This window comes from Diuraphis noxia, unplaced genomic scaffold (genome assembly GCF_037042655.1).
Source record: "Diuraphis noxia isolate RWA-SAM2 unplaced genomic scaffold, SU_Dnox_SAM2 contig0005, whole genome shotgun sequence".
NCBI lineage: Eukaryota > Metazoa > Arthropoda > Insecta > Hemiptera > Aphididae > Diuraphis > Diuraphis noxia.
In genome coordinates this window covers 12629577-12644335 of record NW_028301715.1, presented here as the reverse complement: position 1 = coordinate 12644335, position 14759 = coordinate 12629577, and the positions used below count along the sequence as shown (strand labels likewise).

The 14759-nt window shown below is 31.3% G+C and overlaps 1 protein-coding gene and 1 pseudogene across 3 annotated transcripts; one reads left to right on the top strand and one right to left on the bottom strand.

Moving 5' to 3' along the window:
* Nucleotides 1–1755: 1755 nt before the first annotated feature.
* Nucleotides 1756–7195, top strand: LOC149054911 (uncharacterized). 2 transcript variants are annotated; one of them, XR_016191848.1, is made up of 6 exons: nucleotides 1756–2994; nucleotides 3083–6012; nucleotides 6071–6151; nucleotides 6217–6303; nucleotides 6361–6514; nucleotides 6621–7195. XR_016191848.1 is itself a non-coding variant. In XM_089228071.1 (5 exons), exons 2-5 carry the CDS (start codon nucleotides 5287–5289, stop codon nucleotides 6448–6450), a joined length of 984 nt encoding a protein of 327 aa, XP_089084197.1. In that variant the 5' UTR covers nucleotides 1936–2994; nucleotides 3083–5286; the 3' UTR covers nucleotides 6451–7195. The 2 variants fall into 2 exon arrangements, 1 of the variants encoding a protein (XP_089084197.1); XM_089228071.1 differs by having other exon boundaries at nucleotides 1936–2994; nucleotides 6361–7195.
* On the bottom strand, nucleotides 7129–14430 carry LOC107167406 (uncharacterized; annotated as a pseudogene). The gene is made up of 6 exons (XR_016191849.1): nucleotides 9919–14430; nucleotides 8498–8776; nucleotides 8261–8437; nucleotides 8095–8199; nucleotides 7535–8029; nucleotides 7129–7471 (listed from the first exon to the last, which is right to left on the bottom strand). The product of XR_016191849.1 is annotated as an uncharacterized LOC107167406 (transcript).
* Nucleotides 14431–14759: the final 329 nt, after the last annotated feature.

Genomic DNA, 14759 nt, shown 5'->3' with positions numbered 1-14759 from the left:
CACTTTTTTTATTTTTATTCATAATATATTAAGACAATTTTTGAGTAATATTTTTTATTATTTGTTAAATGAATATAATAAGATATTATTAAAATGCAATGCAATAAATTTGAGCTCAAAATCAAAATATCTCTCATGCGCAGAATTTTTTTCTAAGATTTTTTGTTTCTATTGTAAAATAAAAATTGTTCCTCATTTATATTACGACATTATAATTTTTTTTTCTATCTAATGGCTGATGAAAATTAAAATATTTAAACTATTAAATTTGAATTTTTTTTTCTACGACTAAGCTACAAAAATAACTTTAGCAACTCTAGATTTATATTTTGCATGAGGAATATATAATTAATTATTATTAATCAAATAGGTATTAAAAAAAAAAAAAAAAAAATATTAAATACGAACCTTTAAAGTTATGTCACTCACACATGTGAACATTAATGTAGGTACCTAATCTCAAAAATACGCAATAATGCTGTATGAATGCACATACACGCTAAGTCAAAATATCGCATAAATATATAATAGGTACATATCAAGTCAAAATATCGAATTTACACTTTACATAAAAATTCGTATTCGCGAAAATTGTGCTAAGGGACAATATACCCAAATAAATACACGTAAAAAAAAATAAATACTTGAGTCTTGAGGTACCGAAACATGAATATATGCACGAAAAAAGCAAAATTTAGTGAACACACACATAATGGTTGAGTCAAAAATATCGTCTAGGTATATATAGATTCCACAAGCTGTGGAAAGGTTGAGGAACCAAATCACGCATAAATTCACGTAAATTCAAAAATCCGTGTACACACATATAGGTACAAAAATCTTGAATCAAAAATAACACACACACAAGCAGTGCCAAGGTTGAGGTACCAAGTCGCGCAAAAATTCTCGGAAAAAAAATCCGTGTATACTGTACACACACACACAGGTCGTAGAATCACGAGCCACGAGTTGGGCGCCACTTTGTCATATACGCCGATCACCGACGTACACAAATAAACGAACAAATTAATTATAAGCACTTTTATTAAACACTTTGACGTCCAGTGGCGAGTCACACGATCGCCACCTGTCTCTGACACTGATGGTCAGTGGTAATCGAGTCACACAACTCTCACCAACTGACCCATTTTCTGTCTTCACATATTCTTTAAATATACATTTTACAATCGAAACACTATCGGTAATATAGATATTAAGTTTGACCTAGTTACATTATACTTACTGAATACCTATGCTTAAAATTATACTAATTGTTATTGTTAATATTTTCTGTTACATATTATGATTGTTTACTTAACCTGGTTTATAGATTTAATTATAATATGTTTTGTATATTATGCATTATACAACATACGTTACTTTTCTCGTGACGACAACGAAGTTGGACCGCCGACATTATTAATCTCAACACGCACGCCGTTCTATTGCGAGTTACAAGAACTTATTATACTTATACATTACTTTTTTCAGACCGCCAACATAATTAAACTCAGCGCACACATCAACTTATTACGAGTAACTCGAAATTATTACAAGTTACACTTCTCGTAACGACGACGACGTCGGACCGCCGACAATATTAATTTCAATGCGCACGCCGTTCTATTGCGAGTTACTCGAATTTGTTATACGTTACTTTTCTCGTGACGACGACGACATTGGACCGCCGACATAATGAATCTCACACATACTACCATAACGAGTTACTTGAACTCGTTATAAGTTACTTTTCGTGATAACCATGACGACGTCAGACCGCCGACATTATTAATCTCAAGTCTCAACACGCACGCCGTTCTATTGCGAGTTATTCGAGTTTGTTATACGTTACTTTTCTCGTAACGATGACGACGTCGCATCGGCACGCCGATAATATCACTCACAATGCGCACGCCGTAATATTACGAGTAACTCAAAATATTGTTATACGTTAATTTTCGAGTAAACCATGACTACGTCGGACCGACGGCATAATTAAACTCAGCGCACACATCAACTTATTACGAGTAACTCGAAGTTAATATAAGTTACATTTCTCGTAACGACGACGACGTCGGACCGCCGACAATATTAATTTCAATGCGCACGCCGTTCTATTGTGAGTTATTAGAGCGCTTTCAGACGAGACACTTTGTAGCCGGCCACTACAATCAGTGTCTGGTGGCTGACGGGGACAAAACAAGCCGATTCGGTGGCGCGACACACAGTCCGTGTCTGTGTCTCGTGTGTACGAGTATATTTATAGCAATGTTATCTTAGTCGCGCGATTCTTTTCAGACATAAGTAGCCGGCTACAAAGTGTCTCGACTGAAAGCGCTCTTAGAGTTTGATATATGTTACTTTTCTTATGACGACGACGACGTCAGACCAACCACATAATTAATCTCAAAGCGCACATAGTACCACAGATTATATAAATTATCAGTATTATATAATCTGTGATAGTACCATAACGAGTTACTCGAACTCGTTATAAGTTACTTTTCGTGATAACCATGACGACGTCAGACCGATGACATAATTAATCTCAAAGCGCACGACGTAGGTACTTTTACGAGTTTACACGCTTAAAGTTATGAACAACAATTTCGTGTTACTCACAACAAAACGGCGTTAAAACATGGTTTGGATTGTCGGCGGTCCAACGTCGTCATCTTCACGCGAAAAGTAACGAACAACAAATTCGTGTTACTCACTGTTTGAACCTGAGCCGTTTTTCGCGCCCGTGACTAGCGCAGTGTGACCGTTTGACACCTATCTGGCCACCCCCCGCTGGCTGTCCGACGCCGAAGTGCTGCGCTTGCTCGAACTTTTGGCGACCGGCATCGCTGACCACCGGTTCTCCAGCGGTCCGGCCATCTTCAGGCCATCCTGTCTGTTCACCACCGTCGCCCGGTATACTTTGCTGTGACCGTGGGTGTCGTCTCAAATTTGTTGTACCACGTTGTCGTTGTGGGACGATCGACCAATCAAGTCTGTATATTGTGCCGCATGTCTACGATATTATATATTTTATTATTATATTAAAATTGCGTCGATCGTCGATCTGTTATTATAATAGTTTGTGTGCGGGTGTGATTCTCATCGCCACCCGCCGCACGTATTTACACGTGCCCGCACTTTCGTGCGCGTCCGTACTAAGTCGTGGAGCGTGCGTATGTCTAGTGCGTGAAGCACGTACGTTGCAGCAGTCACGAGGTCAACGGAATCACCCTCGCCGAGCCGTCTGCGATATATTATAAGTAGTATGAAAAGGTATGTTCTGAAACCTCACCCTCACCCTAGCCCTCCGGTAGCGTACGTGTGTGACGTATATTTAACCCCTTCACCACCACCACCACACGCACCCTGAACCCTGAACCCCCGGGCGGCGCGAGATATATATTACCCACGGACTAAGATAGTATGGACTGGTATCGACATGGTTGGGGAGTAGTAGAGGAACGGTCCTCAAATGTTTCGACACCGCCACTCCCCCGTCCTAAGTGGCCGCCGAAAGGTACAACTAGGGGTAAAAGCGCTCCTAGTGTCAAATAAAGTTACTAATATTGTATATTTAGATTTTAGATGTTTATATTTTGTCATTTTGAACAAATTTTGGTCACCGAAATTCACCGACATTATGAATATTAAATTTTAATATTGTCCGTAGTTGCTCTTTTAATAAATGTTGATACAGTTTTTAAAATGCCTCGACGTTGTTCTGTTGTTAAGTGCACTAGTTTTAACAAAACATCCAATGTTCCATTATTTAAAGTATACGATTCTGACTTTGATGCTTGGAACAAAATTATTTCTAAAGTGAATGGAAATTATTTGCGTCAGGTTACTTATGTATGTGCTGAACATTTTTCAATGACGATTTTATTACAAATTAGCCTGTACCTAAATGTTTATCTGAAGATAAAGAAAAAATAGAAAAAGTAAGAACACCAGATAGGTTATTTATATCTCTATAACATATAATATATTCCTACTAGGTATTAAAATATTTTGATTGTATACCTTCAGGTATTGGGTCAAAGGACACAAATTAAGCTGAAAAAAGGTGCAATTCCATCAATATTTGATCCATCAGTAATTAATACTTCTAATAACAACATAGAATAATAATAACAACTATAATATCCAACTTCATAATCATGCGAATGAGACAATATTCGTTAATAACAAATAAGAATACACCAAAGGGTAATGCAAAAAAAAAAAATTAGCCAAACTTGTTCCTACTTAATTTGATATTAATTATTTTTATTTTTTCAAGTGTATTTTTTATTTAATTAATAACAATAAATACATTTTTATTATTTATTAGAAGTTATTACTTAAAAAATTGTAAACATTTCAATTTTGCGTAGTCAGTCAGTATTGAGTACATTATAAATTATAATATTATTTGTGCAGTATAATATTATTAATATTTATTATTTTGAAAATTTGATTCATTGTGTTGTCTAATTAAAATTATTGTGTTTTTATAACACACGTGTAGATGGCGCTTTTACCCCTAGTTGTACCTTACGGCGGCTTTAGAAACATTTGAGGGCCACTGATAAGGTAGTCGATACCAGTCCATACTATCTTAGTCCGTGATATTACCGTTATCACTTATCATTTTGTTATCAGTTATCACTTATCATTATTACCGTTATCACTTATCATATATATCCATGCATATATTGATATATGACGGGAAAAGACTACAAAAGTACAAAATAACTGATCGGGATACTTATATCATTTACGCTTTAGCCCACTGGCCACATACTCTTATTTTCCCTCATCTGATAAATAGTGAATAACCTTCCTACGTTATTTTAATCAAAAATATTATGTATAGTATCCAATATAATATAAAATATCACTCGAAAAATGGAGGCGGCTTTTTCAAAGGATTATCGTGACAATGACTCGTGCTTTGGTGGCAGATACCCTTCCTTTTATATAACACTCTTTTACCGTTATACCGTTTTCATAGGGCGTATTATTGTCATTGATAATTTATTGTTTTGTGGTGTGTGACCGCTTTCTTAGAGGCGGCTTTTTTTCAAAGAATCATAGTGAGCATGCTACCCCTTCTATAATCAGACAATTGTATACGTTAACGGACATGTAGTAACATGCAATACCCCTGCAAGGACATGCAGATGTCCCCCCCCCCAATAATATTCAATGTTCACGTTTCATACCATAAAATGAATTCAGTCACTCTGCATCCACCAGAGTATTCGTGCCTTCGTCTCGTTTTCAGTGTTTAAAATAAGTATGGCTGGACCAGTCGCAAATATGGCTGATATTTGGAAGAAGAAAAATTTTACATATTTACCTCCAGCACCACCCGCGGATATGATTGACTGCAGCAATTTTATACTCGACTTCACCGGCCGTAAGTTTTTAAATGTAGGACTTGATCCTACTGACGAATTCAATACCATAGTCCAAATAATAACACCATCGCAGTTTATTAATATGCCAGCCGACTTTCTAAGACGAATATTTTCACTCATGGGGAATATTTTATCTTTTATACTCGAACTACCTCAAAAATATAAACGAAATCTGTTTTGGGAAACAGATAGTATTTCACTATCGAGTATGGTTTACCAAGGTGAAAATGTACTGGTCATCGAATCGAAAACACAAGCCGGATGCCGAGTATTGCTAAATCGTTCAGATTTAATGAAATTGCAATATTTAGAATGGAGTATTATCGAAACAGTCGTTCGAAAGTCAACCATCATACGACCAGTCGTCTTAAAGCAGTTTGATACTATTGGTAATTATTTAGACCAGGAATTTACCAATGTCAAATCACCACCGAAATCAAATGAAGAAATGTTCATTTTTATCAAAAATTTAAGGGGTGATAAAATTATTGGATACACTCCTAAAGAAGTAGATATGAATTTCAAAAGCCAGATCAAAATAAATGCCATTAGTCAATTAGCCAAACATTGCGCGCAACGTTGGAGCGGTGGAAACTCATCAGATGTAAGTCTTTATATTTTATTCACTCGTAAAAATATTTAATGTATTTTATTATTTTTAGTTATTCATTTCACCCTTATCACCACCAAGATACTCGAGTATGTCTCCGTGCTATAATGAGGATGATCCTTCACAGTCACGGGTAATTTACAACTTATATATTAATATATTGAAATAATTTAAGTATTAACAATTTTAATTTTATAGGCAGCTGACGAGGATCATGGTATAGATGATTTTTTAAGACAAATCAACCTCACACAGGCGACATGGGCACCAACTAAGAAATTGAAGGTAACATACACGTCATATAATTATTATGAATACATTATATATTATTTTATTTTCTAGCCTGACGACGGGGTTAGCAGTCTGCCATTAACATCACTCATGAGCCAAGCAATTGATGAGAACGACGGTCCGACGTTTTTCAATCACTGAACATCTATTATCAACTTTACAGGTGGCGAGCCCACGAAAAAAATAAATAAACGGAGTGTAAAACGTAAACTGATTGAATAATATTTTTAAAATAATTTTGTGTAAAATAAAAACAAGCGTGATATTTAAAAACAAGTTTTTTTTTCATGATATTGAAAAAATAATACCAGCTATACTGAGCCGTCTTAACACTATAGAAACTTATTATAAAGATAAGCCATAATGTCTTCAGCCATCTTGGACATGCAATGCGTTCTTAGCGTCAACAATAAATACATGATTAAAGAAATGTCTATTGTAGACACAGAAACATGGGCGACTCAACATTGGATTTTTAAACATTCAAAATCCATGGAGGATAACAAAAGTCGTAAAACCAACAAGTGGCTAGAACGTAATTATCATCAACTAGCTATAGAATACGGTGATATCGAATATGAAGAAGTCGGAAGAATATTGAATTCATTAAAGTTCAGTTGCATATACGTCAAAGGTAATCAAAAAAAACAAGTTCTTATGGAGTATATACCGCACGTCGCACTCATCAACATTGAAGACCTGGGCTGTCCTCGTTTGGATCAAATATGTGATGATGAAACTCTACCTTGTTGTATTTTTCATATGAGATTTAATCCTAAACAATGTACATTTTATAAAATATTTGCTATAAGAAAATGGTTTATAAACAATTCTTAAAAAAAATGTATTTGTCTATAATAAACATAATAATAATAATATTTTAACATTGATTTTTTTTATTTTACCTAGGTAACCTAGCATTTATCATAATATATAGAATAATACAAATATATACATGGTATTTACAAAATATATACAATAATCTATATCAAGTATAATATTTATAATATATAACATGGTAATATGTACAATAAAACAAAACTCTATACAGTTTATAAATTATGTTATGCAGTGTAGATTGTGTAGAAGGTGCCTCATTAAACCTTTCTCTTCCTCGTTCCAGTTCTGTCCTTCTTCATCTAATTCCGGCCAATCATCTTCTCTGTAAAAATAAGAAAAAATGTTCGTAAAATAATTTAAATATTATATATTTGTAATAACTTACTCTAAACTATAATGTCCATGAGCTAATGTACGAATTTGGTCCTCTAGAATAACTCTCTTGTCGTCAAAGTTATTGTAGGTTAATTTCTTTGTTTTTAAAGTTACGAGCTGGTGATTGAATGACCTTATTGATACGTTCTCCTTGTATAACTCGAACCCAATTTCCCCAAACAGGCACTTCCTGTGATCCTCAAGAGTCATGTGGTTTTTAACCACATGACCTCTTATACCCTTCGCCTTGATGTTTTCACGTCCAACTCTGTCCTCCGGTCCAGTATACACATTAAAGGCGTATGACTTTGCCCTAAGCGCACAAAACTCGGTAATAGCATTTCCATCGACTTCATCGGAAAAGTATCCCGGTGACTTTTTCCTTTCCGCCACATAGCACGGATGGTCCTGAGGAAGGTTGGCGGTTCCATCTGGTCCAACAAGCTACTTTTACCCGCCAAGTCTTTGTAGAAATCATCGGTATTGATATGATACACTAGTGAATCTAGAAAAAATGATATATTAATATATTATATAGGTATATGAGATTAGTTAAGTATATTTGTATACCTGTGTCAGTGTACATTAGCTTAATTTTATCTTTATAATGTTTCTTCATAATGTTGTAATGATAGTCATACATTTTGGTTTTGGATATGTCCAGAACAGCGAACCCTGTAAATAATAAGTGTGTTAATAAATGTATGATAAAAGTGTAATTTAAAAATGTATTTACCAATATATATAGGTTTATGGAATTTGATAATCTTATTTTCTAGAGCAACAGCGTTCAGATTCTCGTTGTAATTAGTACAATGCTGGAATGTATTTTTATTTATCAACTTCTACAGTCGTCTCTCACACAATACTAACTCCATTTTCATTTCCTTGCGTTTTGACTGCATTGTTTTAACTGAAAAATAAAAATGTTAGTAAAAATGTTTAAATAGTATAAAAAAATAAAGTAAAATACCAAATACAGCGTTGTTCATGAGTTTGAAGAAGTCTTTCTCAAAGTCGTTTTTCGCTCTTTTCCTCATCTCTGTATTCAAATTAATATATTTCGCTAACCAGTCTGACTGGCTAAACTGTATAACCCTATATGTACCTATATAAGAAAAAGTGTTAAAAGTCTGTTAAAAAATATTATAAAATATAAATATTTACTTTTTCAACTATCAATCCATTCTTAATCGCTTGCTGCAGGCTCCTATAATGTACTATATAATTCTTTTTCTTTTCGAACGTACATCTGTACTTACATCAAGACAAATCGAAAAAACTATTACTACATCTTCATCAAACACAAATATTTTTAAGAATGATTCAAATGCAACTAAACTAACAACTTTTTCAAGTAAGATTTCAAGAGAATCAAATACTAGAACTTTGGATGGATATGTCGATCGCCTCATTAATATACAAGAACAGGTAATAACTAATATTGTTTACTTTAGTAGAATAAATTCTAGATAACTGAATGCTAATAAAGATACCTAATTATGATGAAAAGGCAGTTACCTATTAATTAGTTGAATTTTAATATTTTTAACTACCTTAGGTATAAAGATATAATTTATTTATTATAATAGTTAATTTTGTATAGGTAATTTAAAATAAAGTTATTCATTTATGTTCTGTTTTTATAATAATTATAATAAAGTGTGTTTCTTTTTTTGTTAAAAGTTCTTATTTATTAACACTATAGTGTTGAGGGGTCTAAATAGTTGTGTAATTACTGTAAACACTCACAAATTAATTAATTAAATACTAATTCTAATTACTAAAAATATTAAAATCTAATATTCTAAACTTAGAAACAATATATTTTTATTTATTTATAATTACCTAACTCATAACTACCATTATTGAATTTAATATTTAAAATGGAACATTATTCATCAATAAACTTCAATAGTTCTGATTTTACTATACTTGAATAACTATATTTAACCATAATGTAAACATCAAACAATTTTTTTTTTTAATACTGTATAATACACGTATTATACAAATGAAAAATATAATACGGTATTTTTACATCACTGAGTGGGATACAGAAAAATTAGCAGCTGTTAAATTATTATTTGGTTTAAACGCAGCTTTGAAATTATTTGATTGATTTTTAAAACGTTTCAATCTTTGCGAAATTAATTTCAACTTTTCTTCAGTTGATAAAGAAAATATGTCCGTATGAATTGTTTCAAAAAGTCTATTTACATTAAAACTGCGACTAACTACTGTTTCATTACATAAAAAACAACGCTTTATTATTTTTTTGAACTACCCCATAATCTAAGGTCCATTGTTCGTGAAATGATCTCCCACTTTTACTTTTTGACATCATTAATTCTACAAATATAACCTTTGAATTACTATAAAAATAACACTCACCAATAATGAAAACTGCACAAATTTAACACATGAAACACATTCGACTCGACGAATGAGTAATGACTAACGCTAGTTGTGGGACAGCTACACGTTATATCCGTTATGTAAAATATATATATAGCTAATCAAGTTCTTATCGAATACGATTTTTTATCGAAAAGTAATAAAATTGATAGTTGTTGAGCAGTGTAGATATTCAATTCAATGCGTTTAGGTATAATACCATAAACTTAATATTTCATTTTTGTAATCTCAATATATTTTAGTCTACGTCCTATGACCAGTGGTTTTTGATGACAAACTTTTTACACAGTTGAGTGTGTCACTAAAATAGTGTGCGCGTGTCATAGGTTCGCCATCTCTGGTTTAGATTGTCAGCGGTCCGACACCGCCATCGTACCGCGAAAAGTAACGTATAACCAATTCGCATTTATCCCGATATTACGACGTTATCGCAAATGCAATTATCTTTACCCATTTGGAATTATACGTTTTTTCACCTACGACAAGTCACACAAAACTCATGGATTTGATTGTCAGTTGTCCTAAGTCATCATCGTCAAGCGAAACATAACGAACAACAAACTCGTGTTACTCGCAAGGGGTAGGTAGATTGGCGCCCGCAGGCAAACGCATTACAAGAAGCGAAAAAAAAAATTAAACCTAAATTTGATGTAACTATGAAATAAGAATACAACTTGTAGTATGCAGTAAAAAATCTCGAGGAAAATAAAATGAAATTAACTATAAAGGAATGAAATATTTAGAAAATATATAATATAAGAATAGGTACACACACTGGAGACTAAAAGTATGTAATCTCCAGGTAAATATATCAATAAAAATATTTATAGTAATAAGATTATGATTTAATGATTACTTAAAGGGCAAAAGGTTGTAAAAATTTAAATTTGTGTACGAAAAAATAAATTAGTTTAATTGTGAAAAAAAAATGGGAATGGGGATAGAGGAGCCCGCAGGCAAGTGTTTTTCAAGTAGCAAAAAAAAAAAAATTTGGATAAGTTATAATATAAGAATGCACACTGGGTCACTGGAGATTGCAGTATGTAATCTCAAGGAGCATAACTAACTAAACATATTTATAGTAATAAAATCATTATTTAATGATTACTTATAGGGCAAATGGTTATAAAAGTTTAAATTTGTGTACAAAATAATTTAGAGTTGAAATATGAAAAAAAAATGAGAAGGATGGTGTGGTGCATGCAGTTGAGTGTTTTTCAAGTAGCAAAAACAAAATTTGGTTAAGCTATAATATAATAATACACACTGGAGACTACAATATGTAATCTCGAAGAAAATAAGTAAATAAAAATATTAATAGCAATACAATTATAATTTGATGATTACTTATAAGTATAGGGCGAAAGTTTTTTTAAACATAAATTTGAGCACACAAAAATAAACTAGAGTTGATAAATGAAAAAAAAAAAATGGGAAGGGGTGTGTAGCGCATGGTGTTTTTCAAGAACCAAAAAAAAAAAAAATTAGGATAAGTTATTATATATGAATAAACACTAGAGACTGTAGTATATAAACTCAAGGAGAATAAAAGCAGGAAAATTAAATCATAATAAAATTATGTTTTTTAGCGGGAAGTGGCTAATAAAGATAAAAAACTGTGTACAAAAAAATAAATTAGAGCTGTATTTTGAAAATTAAAATTAAAAGGGAGTATTAGCACCCGTAGGCAAATGATTTTTAAGGATCAAAAAATATTTTTGGATAAAATTGTAGTCTTAAAATACAAAATGTAGTATATGTATTCTCAAGAAAAATAAATGAAGGAAAACAAACTCATGATAAAATTATGTTTTTTTAGTGGCAAGTGGTTAATAAAGTTTAAAAATTGTGTCCACAAAAATAAACTATAGCTATATTTCTAAAATAAAAATGGAAATAGGGTATTGGCGCCCGCAGGCAAATGATTTTTAAGAATCAAAAAAGAAATTTGGGTAAAATTATTGTCTTGGAATACACAATGATAACTGCACTATGCATTCTCAAGAAAAAGAAAAGAAATAAAATATGAAGGATAACTAAATCATGATATAATTATGTATTTTATGTGGCAAGTGGTTAATAAAGTTTAAAAATTGTGTCCACAAAAATAAACTACAGCTATATTTCGAAAATAAAAATGGAAAGGGGGTATTGGCGCACGCAGGCAATTGATTTTTAAGACACGAAAAAGAAATTTGGAGAAAATTATGGTCTTAAAATACATAACGATGACTGCATTATGTATTCTCAAGAAAAACAAATGAAGGATAACTAATTCATGATAAAATTATATTTTTTAGGCTCAAGTGGTTATAAAGTTTGAAATTTGTGTACACAAAAATAAACTAGAGCTATATTTTGAAAATAAAAATGGAAAGGGGGTATTGGCGCCCGCAGGCAAATGATTTTTAAGGATCAAAAAAGAAATTTGAAAAAAATTATAATCTTTGAATACACAATTATAACAGCACTATGTATTCTCAAGAAAAATTTATGAAATAATAAAATATGGGGGACAAGTAAATCATGATATAATTTTTTTTTTTTTTAGACAAGTGGCTAATAATGTTTAAAAATTGTGTACATAAAAATAAACTACAGCTATATTTCGAAAATAAAAATGGAAAGGGGGTATTGGCGCACGCAGGCAATTGATTTTTAAGACACGAAAAAGAAATTTGGAGAAAATTATGGTCTTAAAATACATAACGATGACTGCATTATGTATTCTCAAGAAAAACAAATGAAGGATGACTAACTCATGATAAAATTATATTTTTTAGTCTCAAGTGGTTATAAAGTTTGAGATTTGTGTTCACAAAAATAATCTAGAGCTATATTTTGAAAATAAAAATGGAAAGGGGGTATTGGCGCCGCAGGCAAATGATTTTTAAGGATCAAAAAAGAAATTTGAAAAAATTATAATCTTTGAATACAAAATGATAACTGCACTATGTATTCTCAAGAAAAACAAATGAAGGATGACTAACTCATGATAAAATTATATTTTTTAGTCTCAAGTGGTTATAAAGTTTGAGATTTGTGTTCACAAAAATAAACTAGAGCTATATTTTGAAAATAAAAATGGAAAGGGGGTATTGGCGCCCGCAGGCAAATGATTTTTAAGGATCAAAAAAGAAATTTGAAAAAATTATAATCTTTGAATACACAATTATAACAGCACTATGCATTCTCAAGAAAAATGTATGAAATACTAAAATATGGGGGACAAGTAAATCATGATATAATTATGTTTTTTTTTTAGACTAGTGGCTAATAATGTTTAAAAATTGTGTACACAAAAATAAACTACAGCTATATTTCGAAAATAAAAATGGAAAGGGGGTATTAGCGCCCGCAGGCAAATGATTTTTATGGATCAAAAAAGAAATTTGAAAAAATTATAATCTTTGAATTCAAAATGATAACTGCACTATGTATTCTCAAGAAAAACAAATGAAGGATGACTAACTCATGATAAAATTATATTTTTTAGTCTCAAGTGGTTATAAAGTTTGAGATTTGTGTTCACAAAAATAATCTAGAGCTATATTTTGAAAATAAAAATGGAAAGGGGGTATTGGCGCCCGCAGGCAAATGATTTTTAAGGATCAAAAAGAAATTTGAAAAAAATTATAATCTTTGAATACACAATTATAACAGCACTATGTATTCTCAAGAAAAATTTATGAAATAATAAAATATGGGGGACAAGTCAATCATGATATAATTTTTTTTTTTTTTAGACAAGTGGCTAATAATGTTTAAAAATTGTGTACACAAAAATAAACTACAGCTATATTTCGAAAATAAAAATGGAAAGGGGGTATTGGCGCACGCAGGCAATTGATTTTTAAGACACGAAAAAGAAATTTGGAGAAAATTATGGTCTTAAAATACATAACGATGACTGCATTATGTATTCTCAAGAAAAACAAATGAAGGATAACTAATTCATGATAAAATTATATTTTTTAGGCTCAAGTGGTTATAAAGTTTGAGATTTGTGTACACAAAAATAATCTAGAGCTATATTTTGAATATAAAATTGGAAAGGGGGTATTGGCGCCCGCAGGCAAATGAATTTTAAGGATCAAAAAAGCAATTTGGAAAAATTATAATCATAGAATACACAATGAAGACTGCACTATGTATTCTCAAGAAAAATTAATGAAATAAAATATGAAGGATAATTAAATCATGATATAATTATGTTTTTTAGTGGCAGGTGTCTAATAAATTCTAAAAATTGTGTACACAAAAATAAAATACAGCTATATTTTGAAAATAAAAATGGAAAGGGGGTATTGGCGCCCGCAGGCAAATTAATTTTAAGGATCAAAAAACAAATTTGGAAAAAATTATGGTCTTAGAATACACAATTAAGACTTAACTATGTATTCTCAAGAAAAATTAATGATGGTTAGCTATGTCATGATAAAATCATATTTTTTAGTTGCAAGTAGCTATAAAGTTTTAAAATTGTGAACACAAAAATAAACTAGTTTTTTTATTGTATAATGAACAAATTATGATCAGAGGACTTAATATTTATTGTGATTGATATTAGTTCATTTGAAATACTGGTATAACATTATTACTCGTATGGCTTTAAACCCGTGATCCAAATTATGACAATATTAATCAGGTATATATAATATTTTGAGTATTAAGAATTTATTATAAAAGCTAAAAAAAAAGTATGTTTAATTCACTAATATATAAGTATAATATTATATTTTAGTGTTAATATTTTCCTCGTTAATTTTTAAATATTTTTCATTGTTATGTTTGCAATTCTGAATACCTTGTTAGTT

Excerpts from the sequence above, each read along its gene's own strand:
- LOC149054911 (XM_089228071.1), top strand. The coding sequence starts at position 5,287 with ATGGCTGGACCAGTCGCAAATATGGCTGATATTTGGAAGAAGAAAAAT. Across the intron at positions 6,013-6,070 it reads GCGGTGGAAACTCATCAGAT|TTATTCATTTCACCCTTATC; the intron begins GTAAGTCTTTAT and ends TATTATTTTTAG. Across the intron at positions 6,152-6,216 it reads ATGATCCTTCACAGTCACGG|GCAGCTGACGAGGATCATGG; the intron begins GTAATTTACAAC and ends TTAATTTTATAG.